We start from the raw sequence: 14851 nt of genomic DNA on the forward strand, positions 1-14851 counted from the left end.
CTTCTTCTTCCTCCTCCTTGTGCTTTTATTGTCAGTTGGCAAACAACAAATTGGTGCGTTACCGCCACCAACTGGTATGGAGTGTGGATCAGACCTTTACACAGCTCTGATCATGGAGAGAAATACTTCTGTGAGTGATTAGTTGGATTTAGTGGGCGGGCCACAACACGTTGATTGACAGTTAAGGAAGAGGAAGGAAAAAGCAATACACAATAGGTCTCTAAGGGAAAAGCAATGACAATAGGTCTGCTTGGGGAAGGGCAAAAGCAAATGTATGTATTTATTCTTTTATTCATTCATTCTTTCTTTGATATATTTCTGCATTTATTTATTTATTCTTCTATTCATTTATTCTTTCCTTTATATATTTGCCCATTTATTTATCTGTTCTTTTATTCATTCATTCTTTCTTTGATATATTTCTGCATTTATTTATTTATTCTTTCATTTAATTCTGACACTTTGGATGTTCCATAATAATGTGGCAGCTACAGCATATAACAATTCTGGACAACTACCTCTACAGTCCTCTATTTTACCGACAACAGTGGTAGAATACTTATTAGTATTCAGTAAGAATACAGGATTATGAGTATTTTACACTGTGTTTTTACTACTTCTACTGAAGTAAAGCACCTGAGTATGTCTTTCTCCACTCAAGACACTGGGCGATCCCTGAATCCAATGATTGCCTTACTACCGTGCAGCCTGTAAATGTAGGGCAAACAAACAATAACGCCAACGTTCCCACCGCATTTTGTGGTCGTTGCACTTTAATTTTAGGTCACAGAAGTCCCACGTACTGATTGGCCAAACTTGTATCTAGTCTCTGATTGGTTCTCTTTCACGTCATTCGCATTGCTACAAAGTTTACAGCAGTCACATTTAAATGCTGCGGAGTGTTTTGAATTTATTACACACTTGCAGCGCTCAAGAAGTTTTCGACACATTGCAGTTCGTCTTCATGGTAACATAAACCGTTGTGTGCGTTTGTTCTGGAGACGACAAAGACTCAGTGAGCCGCATGGAAACACAGGGCTCAGCTTTCTGTCTGCTGTCGAGTTATTGGTAGACAGGGTGTTTTTTTTTCGTGGTGCTGGTCGATGTGAAGGCAGTTGTTGAGCCGCTAGCACCAGCACGAGTGTTGTCGCACGTTACGTGTGGAGCATGTGCTCTTAGGTGTTTTAGTTTGTATCCTACACAGTGGTCCGTCACAAAGGGTTCATTGAGTTTTTTAATACTTACTGAAAGATGCGTCTGCTTGGTGGACGTCTAAACCAGCCTGAGTGGAGATTTTAGCGTGAAGCTACTGTACAAGTATTAAAGGACAGTTTGGGGGGAAACGTAGCCACGTTGACTCCAAAGCAACATGCCTATTAGGCGTTTTGGGGGTCACAGGTCTTTAGTTTCTCACTCTCCAAAGCTGTCGTATGGTTTCACGAAAATGAATGTTTCCAGAAGCGGCTACCGTGTTTTTTCTGCCAACTCCACCACCGCCTGCACAGAGCTGGCCAAGAAGATCACAGAGTAAGTTACATTTTAACCATACAATATCATCGCCATCAATGTAAGTGAAAGTTAACTTACATTGCTGAGCGACTAATTCTACGTTTTTTGCACCTCTTACTGCTGTGAAAGTGGTTAGGCATTTTAGGCAAAGCTTTAACGTTGTCTGAAACACTTTTTTAGATTTGAAAAAAACTTTATTTTATTTGTGAAAATGAAAAAAGGGCGATTTCAATGTAGACCACAGTGGTCCAGATCCAAAGCCACTACACCTGGTGTCCTCAAATAAGGACTAGATTGTCCCAGAGAGGCAAACGTTTCTTCAAAACATAGTTTCAGATTTGTGAAACGTTTTTATTCAATTTGTGATAATAATATAAAATGCTGTTTCGTTGGGGTTTTTGTTTTGCATGTTGACCACATTAGACCGGGTCCAGGTCCAGATCCAAAACCACGATGCCTAGAGCTCTCAAATGTGGACTGGATTATTCCACACACGCTAAGGTTTCTTTAGAACATACTTTCAGATATGTGAAACCTTTATTCTTTTTGTGAAAATACTATAATGCGCAATTTCACTAAATTGGGCTACAGCAACAACTTCATAATGTACCATGAAGTAGACCTGGTTGCACGCGTGAAACAGCCAATCTCATGTCCTGCTACTTCTGATGCATTCAGGCAATGTCAGCAGAATGGACACAACCAGAAAAACACTCTGATTCCAGAATGTTGAGGCATTGTTGGCATAAAGTTGTTAGCAATAATGCTAACCTTGTAGTCACAGTAGATAAACATTCTAAATTAGCTGCATTTTTAGTGCTACATATTTTTTGTTGTTTGTTACAGAGTGAATCCAGATCAAACGAAACTGTGTACCTAGAGCTAAAATATTTGCATTAATGTGTTTAATATTGGGTTTTATTTGGATGTAACAGAGTGGAGGTTCTGCAATCGCTCTGTTGATGCCTGTAGTTGATGTCTATAGTTAGACATAGTAAATACATAATATATACAATATATAAACACATCATATAGTACATATAATCATAGGTGAAATAATTATTCAGATCCTTTACTTAAGTAGAAGTTCTGCCACATAGTGAATATACTCCACAACAAGAGTTAATGTACTCAGTTACATTCATCACTGTATTCAATGCATTTATAGCTATAAGTGTTTAACTATATGTGTAATATGTTCTTGTTTATCTGCATAGTGAAGCCTCTGGACTTTGACAGACTCAAAAAGCAAGAGAATTACAGAGTTTACTATGTCAACAGGGATAACACAAGACCACAACAGTTTAAACAGATACAGGGTTATGGCAGGCAGGAAAAAGCTAAAAACTGGAATACTTCAATAAAAAAATTTTTTCCCACCATATATCCAACAAATATCATTTGAAGAACAACTCTTGTCCTGCCCCCTACTCTGCCTCTGATTGGCTAACCGTAATACCATCATAACACCAACCTTAGAGGCTCTGAACCAGCCTCAGCGGAGGAAAGATGCACTAACCAATCAGAGACAGAGTTGTCGAAAGGCTGTAAGGCCAGGCCCCTTGATGTCAAAAAAGAATTGAATAATCATCCTTTTTTCATTTTCTCAAAGAGAATAAATGATTAACAAATCTGAAGCTATGTTTTAAAGAAACGTTAGTCTCTCTGGAACAATCTAGTCCTGATTTGAGAACTCTAGGTATAGTGGTTTTGGATCTGGACCTGGTTTAATGTGGTCTACATGCAAAAAAAGCAGATAAATCGCCCTTCAATGTGTTTTCAAAAATTGAAAAAAGGTTTCACATATCTGAAACTGTGCTTTAAAGAAACTTTAGTCTCTCTGGGACAATCTAGTTTAGATTTGAGATTTATAGGTGTAGTGATTTTGGATCTCTACATGTAGGGGGAAAAAGCAGCGATATCTTTTTTTCATTTTCACAAATAAAGTTTTTTCAATGTAAAGTGTTTCAGACAGCATTAAGGCTTTGCCTAAAATGCCTAAGAGGTGCTAAAAACGGAGAATCTGTCGCTCAGCAATGTAAGTTAACTTTCACTTAAGTTCCCCTTAGCTTTCCCCTTAACTTATAAATCGGAAGCTAACTTCAGCGTCTCTTTGTCACCTGCTATGTCTCTGAATTGAATGCATTTCAGTTTGACTATACAAAACAATTACTCACTGTACAGTGTGGAAATCATAGGGTAACTCATGACACTAACGCCATGTGTTGTCCACAAGATGATGCTGAGATGATGGCACAGAATATTGTGTTACATAACTTATCCCACAACACCTGTGTAAGTAAGGAAACATACTTAGTCAGATGGTACAGTGCCTATATTTGTTCAAGTTTAATGTTGGACATTAAACTTGGAAAAGTCTGAACTTCCAGAAAACACAACAGAAGGAGAGTTTGTGTCTATACTAAGTGATTAATAAGCATTTCCTCCAACATTGCAAGAAAACATTCCTATGTAAGTGCTTGTGTATGTAATTGCATTGCAAAACAATTTGGTTTTTTAATTTGTCCGATCTTACATTTATGTGGCCTATATCCTTGATCAATATTTTATAAGTGGTCAACTTTTGGGCACGATTTTATTTTGGTTAGACTAATTATATTGCTATGTTTGATCTGTCCTAAATATGGTTTATTGCCCATGTAATCTTGTACACTATTCTTAGATAGGCGTCCCTTCTTTCTATTGAAAAATGTGATGTAAAACGTGTTATAAAACCACTTACATGAGTTATTGTCCCTTGATGGACTTAATGCTCTTTCAATGTTTTGGTTATTTATTTATTTTTCCTAATAAATAATCAGAATTTGCTCATGTCTTGGCACGAATATGATCTGACTTTAACATGTCAAATTTTGGCATAAAATAGTGGCAATATAAGAAACTAAAGAAAGATAAGAAGTTAAGTTTGTCAGCCCAGCTGCTTTGATTAAGTCTGTAGAGCTTAATCAGCATTTCCCTTAAAAGTATAATAGCAGATTAACAGCACACTGTGCACAATGCTACACAGTGAAGATGAAAGACTTGCTTTTTTAGATTATAACTAATTTGGGTTAATGTCTCAGTGTAGGAGATTCAAAGGAGCTGTCAGTGATAATCGCTGCGATGAATGGAGTGTATAGTACAGACACTGTCCTCTCAAGAGAGTAAAGTAGGGTACAGATATTGTACACTGGATGTAGCAGCCAGATATGATTTAATAGACAATGATTTATAGGGCATTTAAATGGGTAGTGGCTCTGTAGAACAAACAACTGAAACCAGGTAAGATTCAATGGAATGATATGAAAATAAAAACAATAGGAAGTATCTGTTTGCAGTCCTTAAGAAAAATACTGGCTGACCCAGATCTCTGCAAACACCAATATCTTCTCTTGTTGTTGGCCTTCTGAAATCACAGAGCAGCCATGTTTCTCCCAGCCCTGCAGGCTTGTCAGACAGCCAAGCGCAAGTTGCGTTGCTTGCACAGTGGAAGAAAAGCTTAGCTTTCTCAGTTTTCTCTGTTTGGCAACATGGCAGTACATTGGTTAGGATATTGTGCTGTCATTCTAGAGCCAAGTAGAGATTTCTTGGGAAGCAAAGGTTAAATAACAGCACAAGTACACAGTAAATGTTAATGAATAGTGTTTTGAACATTCACTCTGAGGTGCACATTGTGAACTCATCCTTATTTTTTTATGACCATGTAATTCTTCACTGAATGGGACTTAGAAAGCTGTTTATAAGGCTGCAAACTGGGCCTCCTTTGCAGTATGCTTGCAGCTTTTTCTTGTTAGACAAATGGATATATAAACAGAAATAACACTACAACCACGTGTCCCATAGTATTTGATCTTTCTTTTTATTTCTCTGCTTATAGGTACTATAGTCATGATAGATGATGAGTATATCAAATATTTGAACAAGGTTAGGGATTTTAACAGGGTGAGGTTACAAAGGCAGGGATGCCTGTCTTGCCTAGCTGCTGACTGTACTGGCAGAGCCTCCCACTGTCACCAAGCCAAGCTCTTATTCATCAGTGCTGGCTTTACAGAGCCATCAGGTCCCTTCTTTATTATTGACACTCTCATGTGACATTTGAGGTATGCTCTGTTGATGGCACAGCTGTATTCATAATATCCGGGCTTGTTCAGAGTTTGGCTCGATGCATCAGGACTGTTTTGCACTAAATGTCGAAATATCAAAAACATACATTTTTTGGTATTGTTTTTTTGTCACCGTTTTCATGTTTGGTTTTTTCTATTTGAAGCTGGTAACAGATTTGCAGTCTTATCACAATTACACTGATGGACGTAACAAAACCTTAAATTTGTGGGCTTCGTTTATGGCTGTCACATTTATTTAATGAAATCACAACTGCAAATAAATTACCTGCACAGTCACTTTATAGTCGGTGAGGATGCATTTGTAAAGTTATGAAATGCAAAGTTATTTAAGAATTATTTTCATAATTGGTTAGTCTGCCAATTCTTTACATTAATCTAGTTATTGTTTGGTCTATTAAATGTCCAAGAGAGTGAAAAATTGCCCATTGCAATTTCCCAGAGCCCAAGGTGATTTTTAAATATCTTGTTTTGTCTAACCAAAAGTTCAAAATCCAAGTTACTGTTATATAAAACAGAAAAGCAGCACACCCTCACCTTTGAAAACCTGGAACCTAAGAATGTTTTGATTCATAGCTGAGAAAATTATGATCAATCAATTACCAAAGTGGTTGCAGATTATTTTTCTGTTAATCTACAAATTAATTCATCACCACATTGTTTCACCTCTGCAAATGGTTTTATCAACCTCTCTGGCCTGTTTATTTTTTCCCCAGACGCTTGGGGGTCGAGTTGGGCAAGTCAGTGGTTTGTCAAGAGTCAAATACAGGTAAGGCTGATCCTCAGGTCCCTCATTTCCACAATGAAAGTCTTAGATGAATGAACTGTGGTTGAATGTCCTCTCACTCGGCTTCACACATGAACAATGATTGTTTTCTTTTTTTCTCTTTTGGGGGGTGGGGGGGGGTGGTTGTTTTCAGAGACTAGAGTGGATGTGAAAGAGTCAGTCCGTGGACAAGACATCTTTATCATTCAGACCATTCCCAGGTAATAACATCAAAGCATCATAGTACGTGATGATAAACCCTAAGAAGTTTTTACAGAGCATTTTTAATCAGTTTTAAAAGTGCAGTTTTAATCAGTTTTAGCAAGCACATTCTCCTTGGCTGTGCCAGTGTGTGTATGTCTATATACTGCATTTGTCATTACTGTGTACTTAACTGAAACAAGTCAAAAAACGGTGTACTGTGACCCTGGTAAGTCTTTAGTTCACATTTAAGAATCCTTTAGCATTAGTTTGCCTGGGAGATTTGAGGCCAAATGAAGTTTACCTTTGCAGGAAGTGAAACAGTGTAGGCAACACTAACTGTGTCACTTTAACCAGTTGGTCCTTGTTAATCAGTTATTTGCTTTGACAAAGAGGCATGCTCTGAAAAATAACCAGAGGTCACAGGAGGGGACATCACATGTTGGAGCTTCCTGTACTTCGTCAATGCAAACGTCGCAGGCTGCTGACCTGCCTGTGTGGGGATCTCTGGTTTCAACAAGCTGTCAAGGCCAAAATGGCTACATACAGTATCTTGTTACACCAGCAGCTCTTCACCTTTCTAAAGTAGTGAAACTGTCCTAGTCATCCAACTAACAACCATCATGGTAGTTTATCAAAATCTCACCACCCAGAGTTCTGCTTTCTAGCCTTTGGGGATATTGATTTAAAACTTAACTTGCAAGTGGTTTTAGAACTTCATATTTAGGTCAAGTTTAGTTTCCTTTTGTTGCAGCTTGATCACTTGTATTTCAACAGCCAGTAAATTTTGAGATTATTTTTGGCTTGGGGCTTAGAGGAAAAGCTGGTTAAGGCAGAGTCCATAGCAGGCCATGTGCCAACAGTGGGAATAAAACAGGCAAGTCTTTGTCAGACATTGTTTGCTTCATTTACAGTGATTTATGAGATGGTGATCTTGTAAACAATCATTAAGCTGCTGACTCAACAATCCCCATCAACATATGCTTCTGTGCCTGTTTGGATTTTCTTTGTGGACGACCCTAGGCTCAAACTAATTATTGTATACCAGCACAGCTTTTTTACGGGTCATGATATCTAAGACAGTGTCTTGAATTTAATGTGTTGTTTCTCAGAGATGTCAACACAGCCATCATGGAGCTGCTGGTTATGGCTTATGCCCTGAAGACCTCCTGTGCCAAGAATATCATCGGGGTCATACCCTACTTTCCTTACAGCAAGCAGTGCAAGATGAGGAAGAGGGGATCCATTGTCTGCAAGCTGCTGGCATCCATGTTAGCCAAAGCTGGTATGGACTGTATATTGTAATTTCCTTTGTCATTATTGACGTTATTTATACCAACTGAATAATTCAGCTGGATCAGCTGGTGCAGATAAAATCATAACTAAACAAACTAACCTCAAGTCTTCAGTAGGGCTGCAGCAAACGATGAATTTAGTACTCGAAGCTTCTGTAGATTATTTAAACGATTCATCGATGTGTCGTTTAAGAAGTACTTTTGCTTGGCAGGTCTCCAAACCACGTTTAGTCAAGAAAACACAGTGAAACAGGAAATGAGCGATCCTGCATACAAAACAGCTGTTTGTTATTATAAAAATATCAATTCTAAAGACAAAGAATATGGGTGAAAGAATGGATTAGCACACGCAGGTAGCAGGGATTGTCTGAGCTACAGAGAGAGCTGGAGGTGAGTTAAGAAGTGCAGTTCCCCGACACCCAGTTAACTCTTGACTGTGACGTTACAGCTCATGACCCAAAATGGAAAACAACAAATGCACATGTGTACATTTTCAGCTGAGGACTGTGGTTTACTTTGGCTAGCCTTCAGCTAAACATCATCAGAATTTCAGTTAAATGTTAATCGTTACTGTTACCTTGTCTCTGGTTTGCTGGACACTGGGTGCTTTCTGATCAGGTGTCGTCGGGCTGTTGCCGAGGCGACATAAGTTTCGTTTTACGGTGGACGGACTGTAACATTACAGAGTTGTTGTTTTCTAGCTTGAATAGCTTGAAATAATCCCATACTTTGGACACTTTCTTCTTTGTCCCTTGATATTTTCTCTCTTCCTCCACTTTGCAAACAGCGGCATCATAATCACGTCATGTTTACAGCATAAGTGCGATGTGCGACAGTAATACATGTCAGTGCGAAACGTCTCGGGTTACGTATGTAACCCTTGTTCCCCGAGAAGGGGAACGAGACACTGCGTCGGTGACGACACTATGGGAACGCCTCTGGGCATGGCAGGGCTGAACTATGAATGAAACTACTCCAATCCTATTGGTGTTACTAGAACGGTAGTGTGTGACGGCGTAACCGGAGGGGGTATATAAGCATGCCGGCACATAGGACACATTAGCCCTTTCTATGAAGCAAGTCACTCCAGGCGGGGTGAGGTGTGGCGGACTGACGCAGTGTCTCGTTCCCCTTCTTGGGGAACAAGGGTTACGTATGTAACCCGAGACGTTCCGCTTCGAGGGAACTCAAACTGCGTCGGTGACGACACTATGGGAACGAGATACCCACTTAGGCCACGCCGAAACTCCGCCTGCCCCCAGCATGCAGAACCTGACCGCACGACTAGGAGGAGAGCACACGGGTGCCGGGTGCAGAATGAAGGTCCAGACTGTAAAACCGGATAAAAGTGTGAGGGGTGGCCCAGCCAGCCGCGTCACACAAATCCTGGAGTGACGCCCCTGCGAGGAGGGCCCTAGAAGCCGCCATGCCTCGAGTAGAGTGTGCCCTCACCGCCATAGGTGAAGGCAAACCGCGCACCTGATAGGCCAGGGAAATAGTCTGAACGATCCAGTTGCTGATGGTGTGTTTAGAAGCGGGGAGCCCAGCCTTGGGGGACACCAGCAACTGGTCTGCTTTCCTCCACTGGGAAGACCTCAGATTGTAAATACTCAATGCTCTGACAGGGCAGAGCAGATGAAGTCTCCCATCCTCCGCCGTCACATGAGGTGGGGGATGAAACGCCTGCAGCACCGTGGACCCTGCCAATCTGTCCAGAACCTTAGGGACATAACCTGGACAAGGGTGCAGGATGGCCCTGACCCTCCCCGGGGCAAACTCCAGGCATCGGGAAGAAACCGAAAGTGCCTGGAGATCCCTCACCCTCCTCAGAGAGGTGATAGCGAGGAGAAAGGTCATCTTAAGGGTCAGGTGCTTGGCCTCAGCCAGCGCTTCGAGAACCACTGCCAGGTCCCAGGTGGGAACCCTGGAACGAATCACGGGTCTCATCCTCCGGGCTCCATGGAGGAAGCGCACGACCAGTGGAAGCCTCCCCAAGGGCCCATCACTCAGAGGGGCGTGGAATGCTGCAATGGCAGCCACATACACTTTGAGCGTGGACGGGGAGAGGCCAGCGGAGAAACGGTGCTGGAGGAACTCCAGTATCACAATTACCGAGCAGGTAACTGTGTCCACCGCCCGTTCTCTGCACCAGGTGGTGAACACATTCCACTTTAGGCTGTACATCTTCTCATGGACGGGGCTCTGGAGCTGAGCAGCGTCTCGACTGCTCCTGTCGTCAGGCCTGCCTCTAGGAACTGCACCCCCTCAGGGGCCAGACCCATAGCTGCCACAGGGCAGGGTGCGAGTGAAAGATCCGGCCCTCCGCCTGGGACAGCAGGCCTCTCCTCAGAGGGACCTGCCAGGGCGGGCCCTCAAGGAGCGATATTAAACCCGAGAACCACACTCGTGCCGGCCAAAACGGGGCTACTAGTAGTAGACCCGCTCCAGAACCACAGGGAGCAGAGCGACTGGGGGAAACGCATACAGACGCAGCCTCGGCCACGTCTGCACCATGGCATCCCGTGAATGTGGCGTCTGTCGAAATAATTGTTCGGCGACAGATCGCTCCCATAGTTCAGTATGCGGATGCCCTGGAGCCTCAACGGAACCAGAGCTGCATCCATGCATTGGGTGAACGTGTGGGGAGATAGTGCTAGGGCGAACGGAAGAACCTGATACTGGTAAGCTGTGCCCCCGAAGGCGAACCTAAGGAACTTCCTGTGAGAGGGACGGATGGAGATGTGGAAATAAGCGTCTTGCAGATCTATCGTGACAAACCAATCCTCGGATTGCATGTGACTGATGATGGCGGGGATGGTAAGCATCCTGAACCTGAATCTCCTCAGAGATTGGTTCAGGGACCGCAGATCCAAAATCGGACGCAGTCCTCCGTCCTCCTTGGGAACCAGGAAGTATCGGCTGTAGAAGCCGGCTTCTCTGACCGGCGGGGAAATGAGTTCTATGGCCCCTTTCTTTAGCAGAGAGCGGACTTCCTGTCCCAACACCTGGCTCTGTTCTGCGTGTACTGCAGTCCCGACCATCCCGCAGAATCTGGGGGGGCCCCCTACTCGAAGTCTCAGGACCTCTTCCCCCGGGCCCGCCGAGACTGAATGACGGTCCTCAGATCCGTCTTTCTGGGGGGCTGTGGGTGAGAGCGCCGTCTTGCGTCCCAGGTTGGTTGAGGGGGATCCCGTGAAGCGACGCTCTGCTTCTGGCTGCGGCGGTAGGTGCTGGACGAAGGCTGCGTCCTACTTTCCTGAGCCGTCGCGGTCCTGGAGTCTGACCGGCGGGGGAGATAACGCCTTTCCCTGAGTTTTGGCGTGCTGGAACCTGTTGACGACAGCATCCACTGCTTCGCCAAACAGGCCAGTAGGCGAGAGGGGCGCATCCAGGAGAAAAGCCCTCTCCTTCCCCTCGATGCCCGAGAGGTTGAGCCACAGATGGCGCTCCGTAGCCACCAAGCCACCATGGATCGGCCGGTGGAACGGGCCGTTTCCTTGGTCACACGGAGAGCTAAGTCCATCGCTCTACGGAGCTCAGTCAGGTCCTCCTCAGAGGGACCTCCACCTACGTCACAGTCCCGAAGGAGATCGGACTCGTATGCCTGCAAGACAGCCATCGTGTGCAGGCTGGCACCGGCTTGACCCGCTGCCATGTAGGCCTTGCCCACCAAATCGGACGTCATCCGACACGGCTTGGTGGGGAGCGCCGGCGTCCGGAGGGATGAGGAGAGGTTGGGAGAGAGGTAGCTAGCCAGCGCCTCCTCCACTCGTGGCATCGCTCCGTAGCCGTGCTGTCTGATCTCCTTCACGTTGCAGTAGTCCAGCCCGGGGGGATGTAGACAGCTGTGCAGAGAAGGGTTTGTTCCACGATCCGGAAAAAATGGTAGGGGCCAACGCAGGGGTGGCGCTCGGTGTTGCAGAAACCGCTCGTCTAGTTTGCTGCCCACCGATGGCCGCTGCACCGCCTGTGGCCAATCAATGTGCAGCTTGGCCACAGCCCGCGTCACCACTTCTAACTCCTCGTATCCTGGTGAGGGCTGATGACGTTCCGTTTCCCCAAAGTCATTCTCCATGCTAAACACATCTAGCTCCTCAGAGCCAGATCGTGCAAGCCTCTCCGGACTCACCCCTCGAGTGAGAGAAACCGGGAAACGGGCCCCCGATCGGGGACGAGGATTCCGCAGGCGAGGACCGGAAAAAGGCCTCAGCCGTTCCGGCACCCTCGGCGATCTTGCGTTGCAATCCCCAGGATTGGAGCCGCCGCGACGCCTCAGCGACCGCGGGGCCTGTGCCGCGGGGGGAGCGCATCCGACCATCCTCTAGAACAAGAGCTCCAGAGCTGCCTGGGCGTGCGACATCCCCAGGCATGAGAGGCACATCCCATGGGAATCACCTTCCGTGATGAAACGCTCACATGGAAAGACACACTGTCGGAATCGCTTCGACTCGACTTCAGGTAGGATGATGGAGCTTCCAAATATAGCCAGAGTGCCTGCTGAATAGAAAGAATCTAATGTGTCCTATGTGCCGGCGTGCTTATATACCCCCTCCGGTTACGCCGTCACACACATACCGTTCTAGTAACATCAATAGGATTGGAGTAGTTTCATTCATAGTTCAGCCCTGCCACGCCTAGAGGCGTTCCCATAGTGTCGTCACCGACGCAGTTCGAGTTCCCTCGAAGGGGAACAGTGTGCTTTATAGTTATATGGATTAAACGAAGCCTCGATGCAAAGAATTTGCGTTGATGCATTTTAGTAATCGATGAATCATTTCAGCCATAGTATTCGGATTAAGTCGCTTTGTTCTCATAAACATTTTATGTTTGATATTTGTTACTGACATTTCCTTCCGTAGGCTATACAGTCCACGTTACCCACCTCTCCATCCAGGATCTCACCCAAACGTTGCGCTTTCCATCTCACCTTTTTTGGATGTTACAGCACAAATTGCACAGCATATATAAAATGCAAGCTGTCGATTGCAACAATTATCATTCTCGCAGGATTTGCGGGGACGTCTACCGGCAGAACTCCCCTTGTTACTGACCAGCCGTTCAGTGTAATGTCTATTGTATTCACTCACTCATAAGGTTTATGCAGAAGCAATGTCCGTGGTAATCTAAAGCATGACAACAACCATTAATCCGTCCCTGATAATATATATCAACATGCTGTCACACTCTTCCAAAGCTATCCAAAAGAAGACACTTAAAGCTGACCTTATTATATACAGAGACAAATCTTCAAAATTGCTTCAGAGCAATTAGTAAAAAACCTAGGTTGGGATAACAGCAGACAAATTGCACATGACTCCTAGGAGAGCTCTGGACCACTTCTAAATTGTGTTAGAGCCCAAGAGAAAAATCAAATAAAAGAAAATTGGTGAATACGGCAAGTTCTCTGAAATGACTTGTACAAGCCACTTAAGAAGAACTGTTTGCACAAGTGGTTCTTGCATGGGGCCCAATCTTTTTGTGGTTTGTACAGTCTTTGTAGGTTTCAGCTAGTCTTTAGGTCTTTCTGTAGCTTCAGCTGCACATGGCAGAGTAACAATCAGCCAATTAGGGCTGTAAACAAAATACCGAGTGTGCTGTGCATACAAAGTCTTGTTGAATAATTTATGCGCTTGGCTGAGGTGAGGGGATGCATTAAATTGTGCACCACATTACTTTTTAATGTTACACTTTTTTTTTTTAACATATACACTCGTACTTTCCAGCTTTTGAACCCCAGATGCATGTCTTACTTAAAATATTGAGACTTTCACGTTAGTGTTACTTTCGTCAGACAAAACTAAACTAAATATATTCGTTGTTGGCGCACATTTAAGTTGTTTTGCACGCGTGTTTCAGGCGTGCTGTTTCCTTTGGCTTAAAATAATAAAATAAAATGATAAACTTTCAAAAGTCTGAACTTAACGTCGGATATGCCAATCCATTTATTAACATAACGAAAAATAAAATATTTATTCAATAATAACTTAACTCAAGTCAGTCTCCATAATTACACGCCGTGCCTCACGGTCAAAAACCATGCACCTCGCAGTGCGCCACACCTGCACTAATTACCCAATGTCTTAAGTAGACTTGTGGCTGCACACAGCGCCAACCCATGGCTATACACAGAATGGCTCCAACACAACCGGCCCCTAATTGTTCATGGCAATACAAGACATAACAATTATAAACATATACACATATGGAGACATAAATGCAACAAAAACATCTTACAATAAAAACAACAAACAAATAAACGAACAAATAAACCCCTATTTGGTGTGTTTGTTCACTTTTACATTGACTGTTCTACCAATAGGCCTAATTTTGTCACTGGTCTCTCAATTATGTTTGTTTTGGTTTTGATTTGCACAGATCTAACTATGCCCGATTTGTCCGGAAAAGATTTAATAATTCTTCCAATCATCCAAGAATTTCGTGGTGCAGTAGCATCCGCAACCAAAACGATATCTCCTACTGTAAGATTACGTTTTGTTTTGTTCCACTTTTGTCTCTCCTGTAGAGTAACGAGATACTCTTTTGTCCACCTTTTCCAGAATAAATCTGAAAGATACTGAGCCTGTTTCCATCTTCGTCTTACGTACTGGTCTTTTTGATCAAACAGGCCTGGAGGCAAAATTGGTTTCCTTTTCAAAGTAAGAAGATGATTAGGTGTCAGGGGTTCTAAATCATTAGGATCCTCAGAAACTCTCGTAATTGGTCGGTCATTCAAGATTGCTTCGGCTTCGCATATGACTGTGACTAAGGTTTCATCAGATAAAGTCTGTAGATGTAAAACAGTTACTAAGACCTTTCTGACCAGTCTGATCATGCTTTCCCAAGCACCACCATGATGTGAAGCTGTAGGTGGGTTGAACGTCCATTTGATGTTGTCATGAATTAAAGCTTTCTCAATTGATTTGTTGTTTAACTCTGCAATTGCTCTTTTTAGCTCCTTC

At 43.7% G+C, this 14851-nt stretch overlaps 1 protein-coding gene across 2 annotated transcripts in view; it reads left to right on the forward strand.

The window, feature by feature from the left end:
• Window positions 1–870: 870 nt before the first annotated feature.
• Window positions 871–14851, forward strand: part of LOC123969752 (phosphoribosyl pyrophosphate synthase-associated protein 1-like) — a 25462-nt gene continuing 11481 nt past the window's right edge. The window contains exons 1-4 of one of the 2 annotated variants that reach the window (XM_046047382.1): window positions 871–1527; window positions 6347–6399; window positions 6551–6617; window positions 7710–7882. In XM_046047382.1, coding sequence (XP_045903338.1) covers window positions 1370–1527; window positions 6347–6399; window positions 6551–6617; window positions 7710–7882 — 451 coding nt within the window. In that variant the 5' untranslated portion in view covers window positions 871–1369. The remainder of the gene's footprint in view (window positions 1528–6346; window positions 6400–6550; window positions 6618–7709; window positions 7883–14851) is intronic. The other variant, XM_046047383.1, reaches the window with a different exon arrangement.

Source organism: Micropterus dolomieu, linkage group LG04 (assembly GCF_021292245.1).
Source record: "Micropterus dolomieu isolate WLL.071019.BEF.003 ecotype Adirondacks linkage group LG04, ASM2129224v1, whole genome shotgun sequence".
Taxonomy (NCBI): Eukaryota; Metazoa; Chordata; class Actinopteri; order Centrarchiformes; family Centrarchidae; genus Micropterus; species Micropterus dolomieu.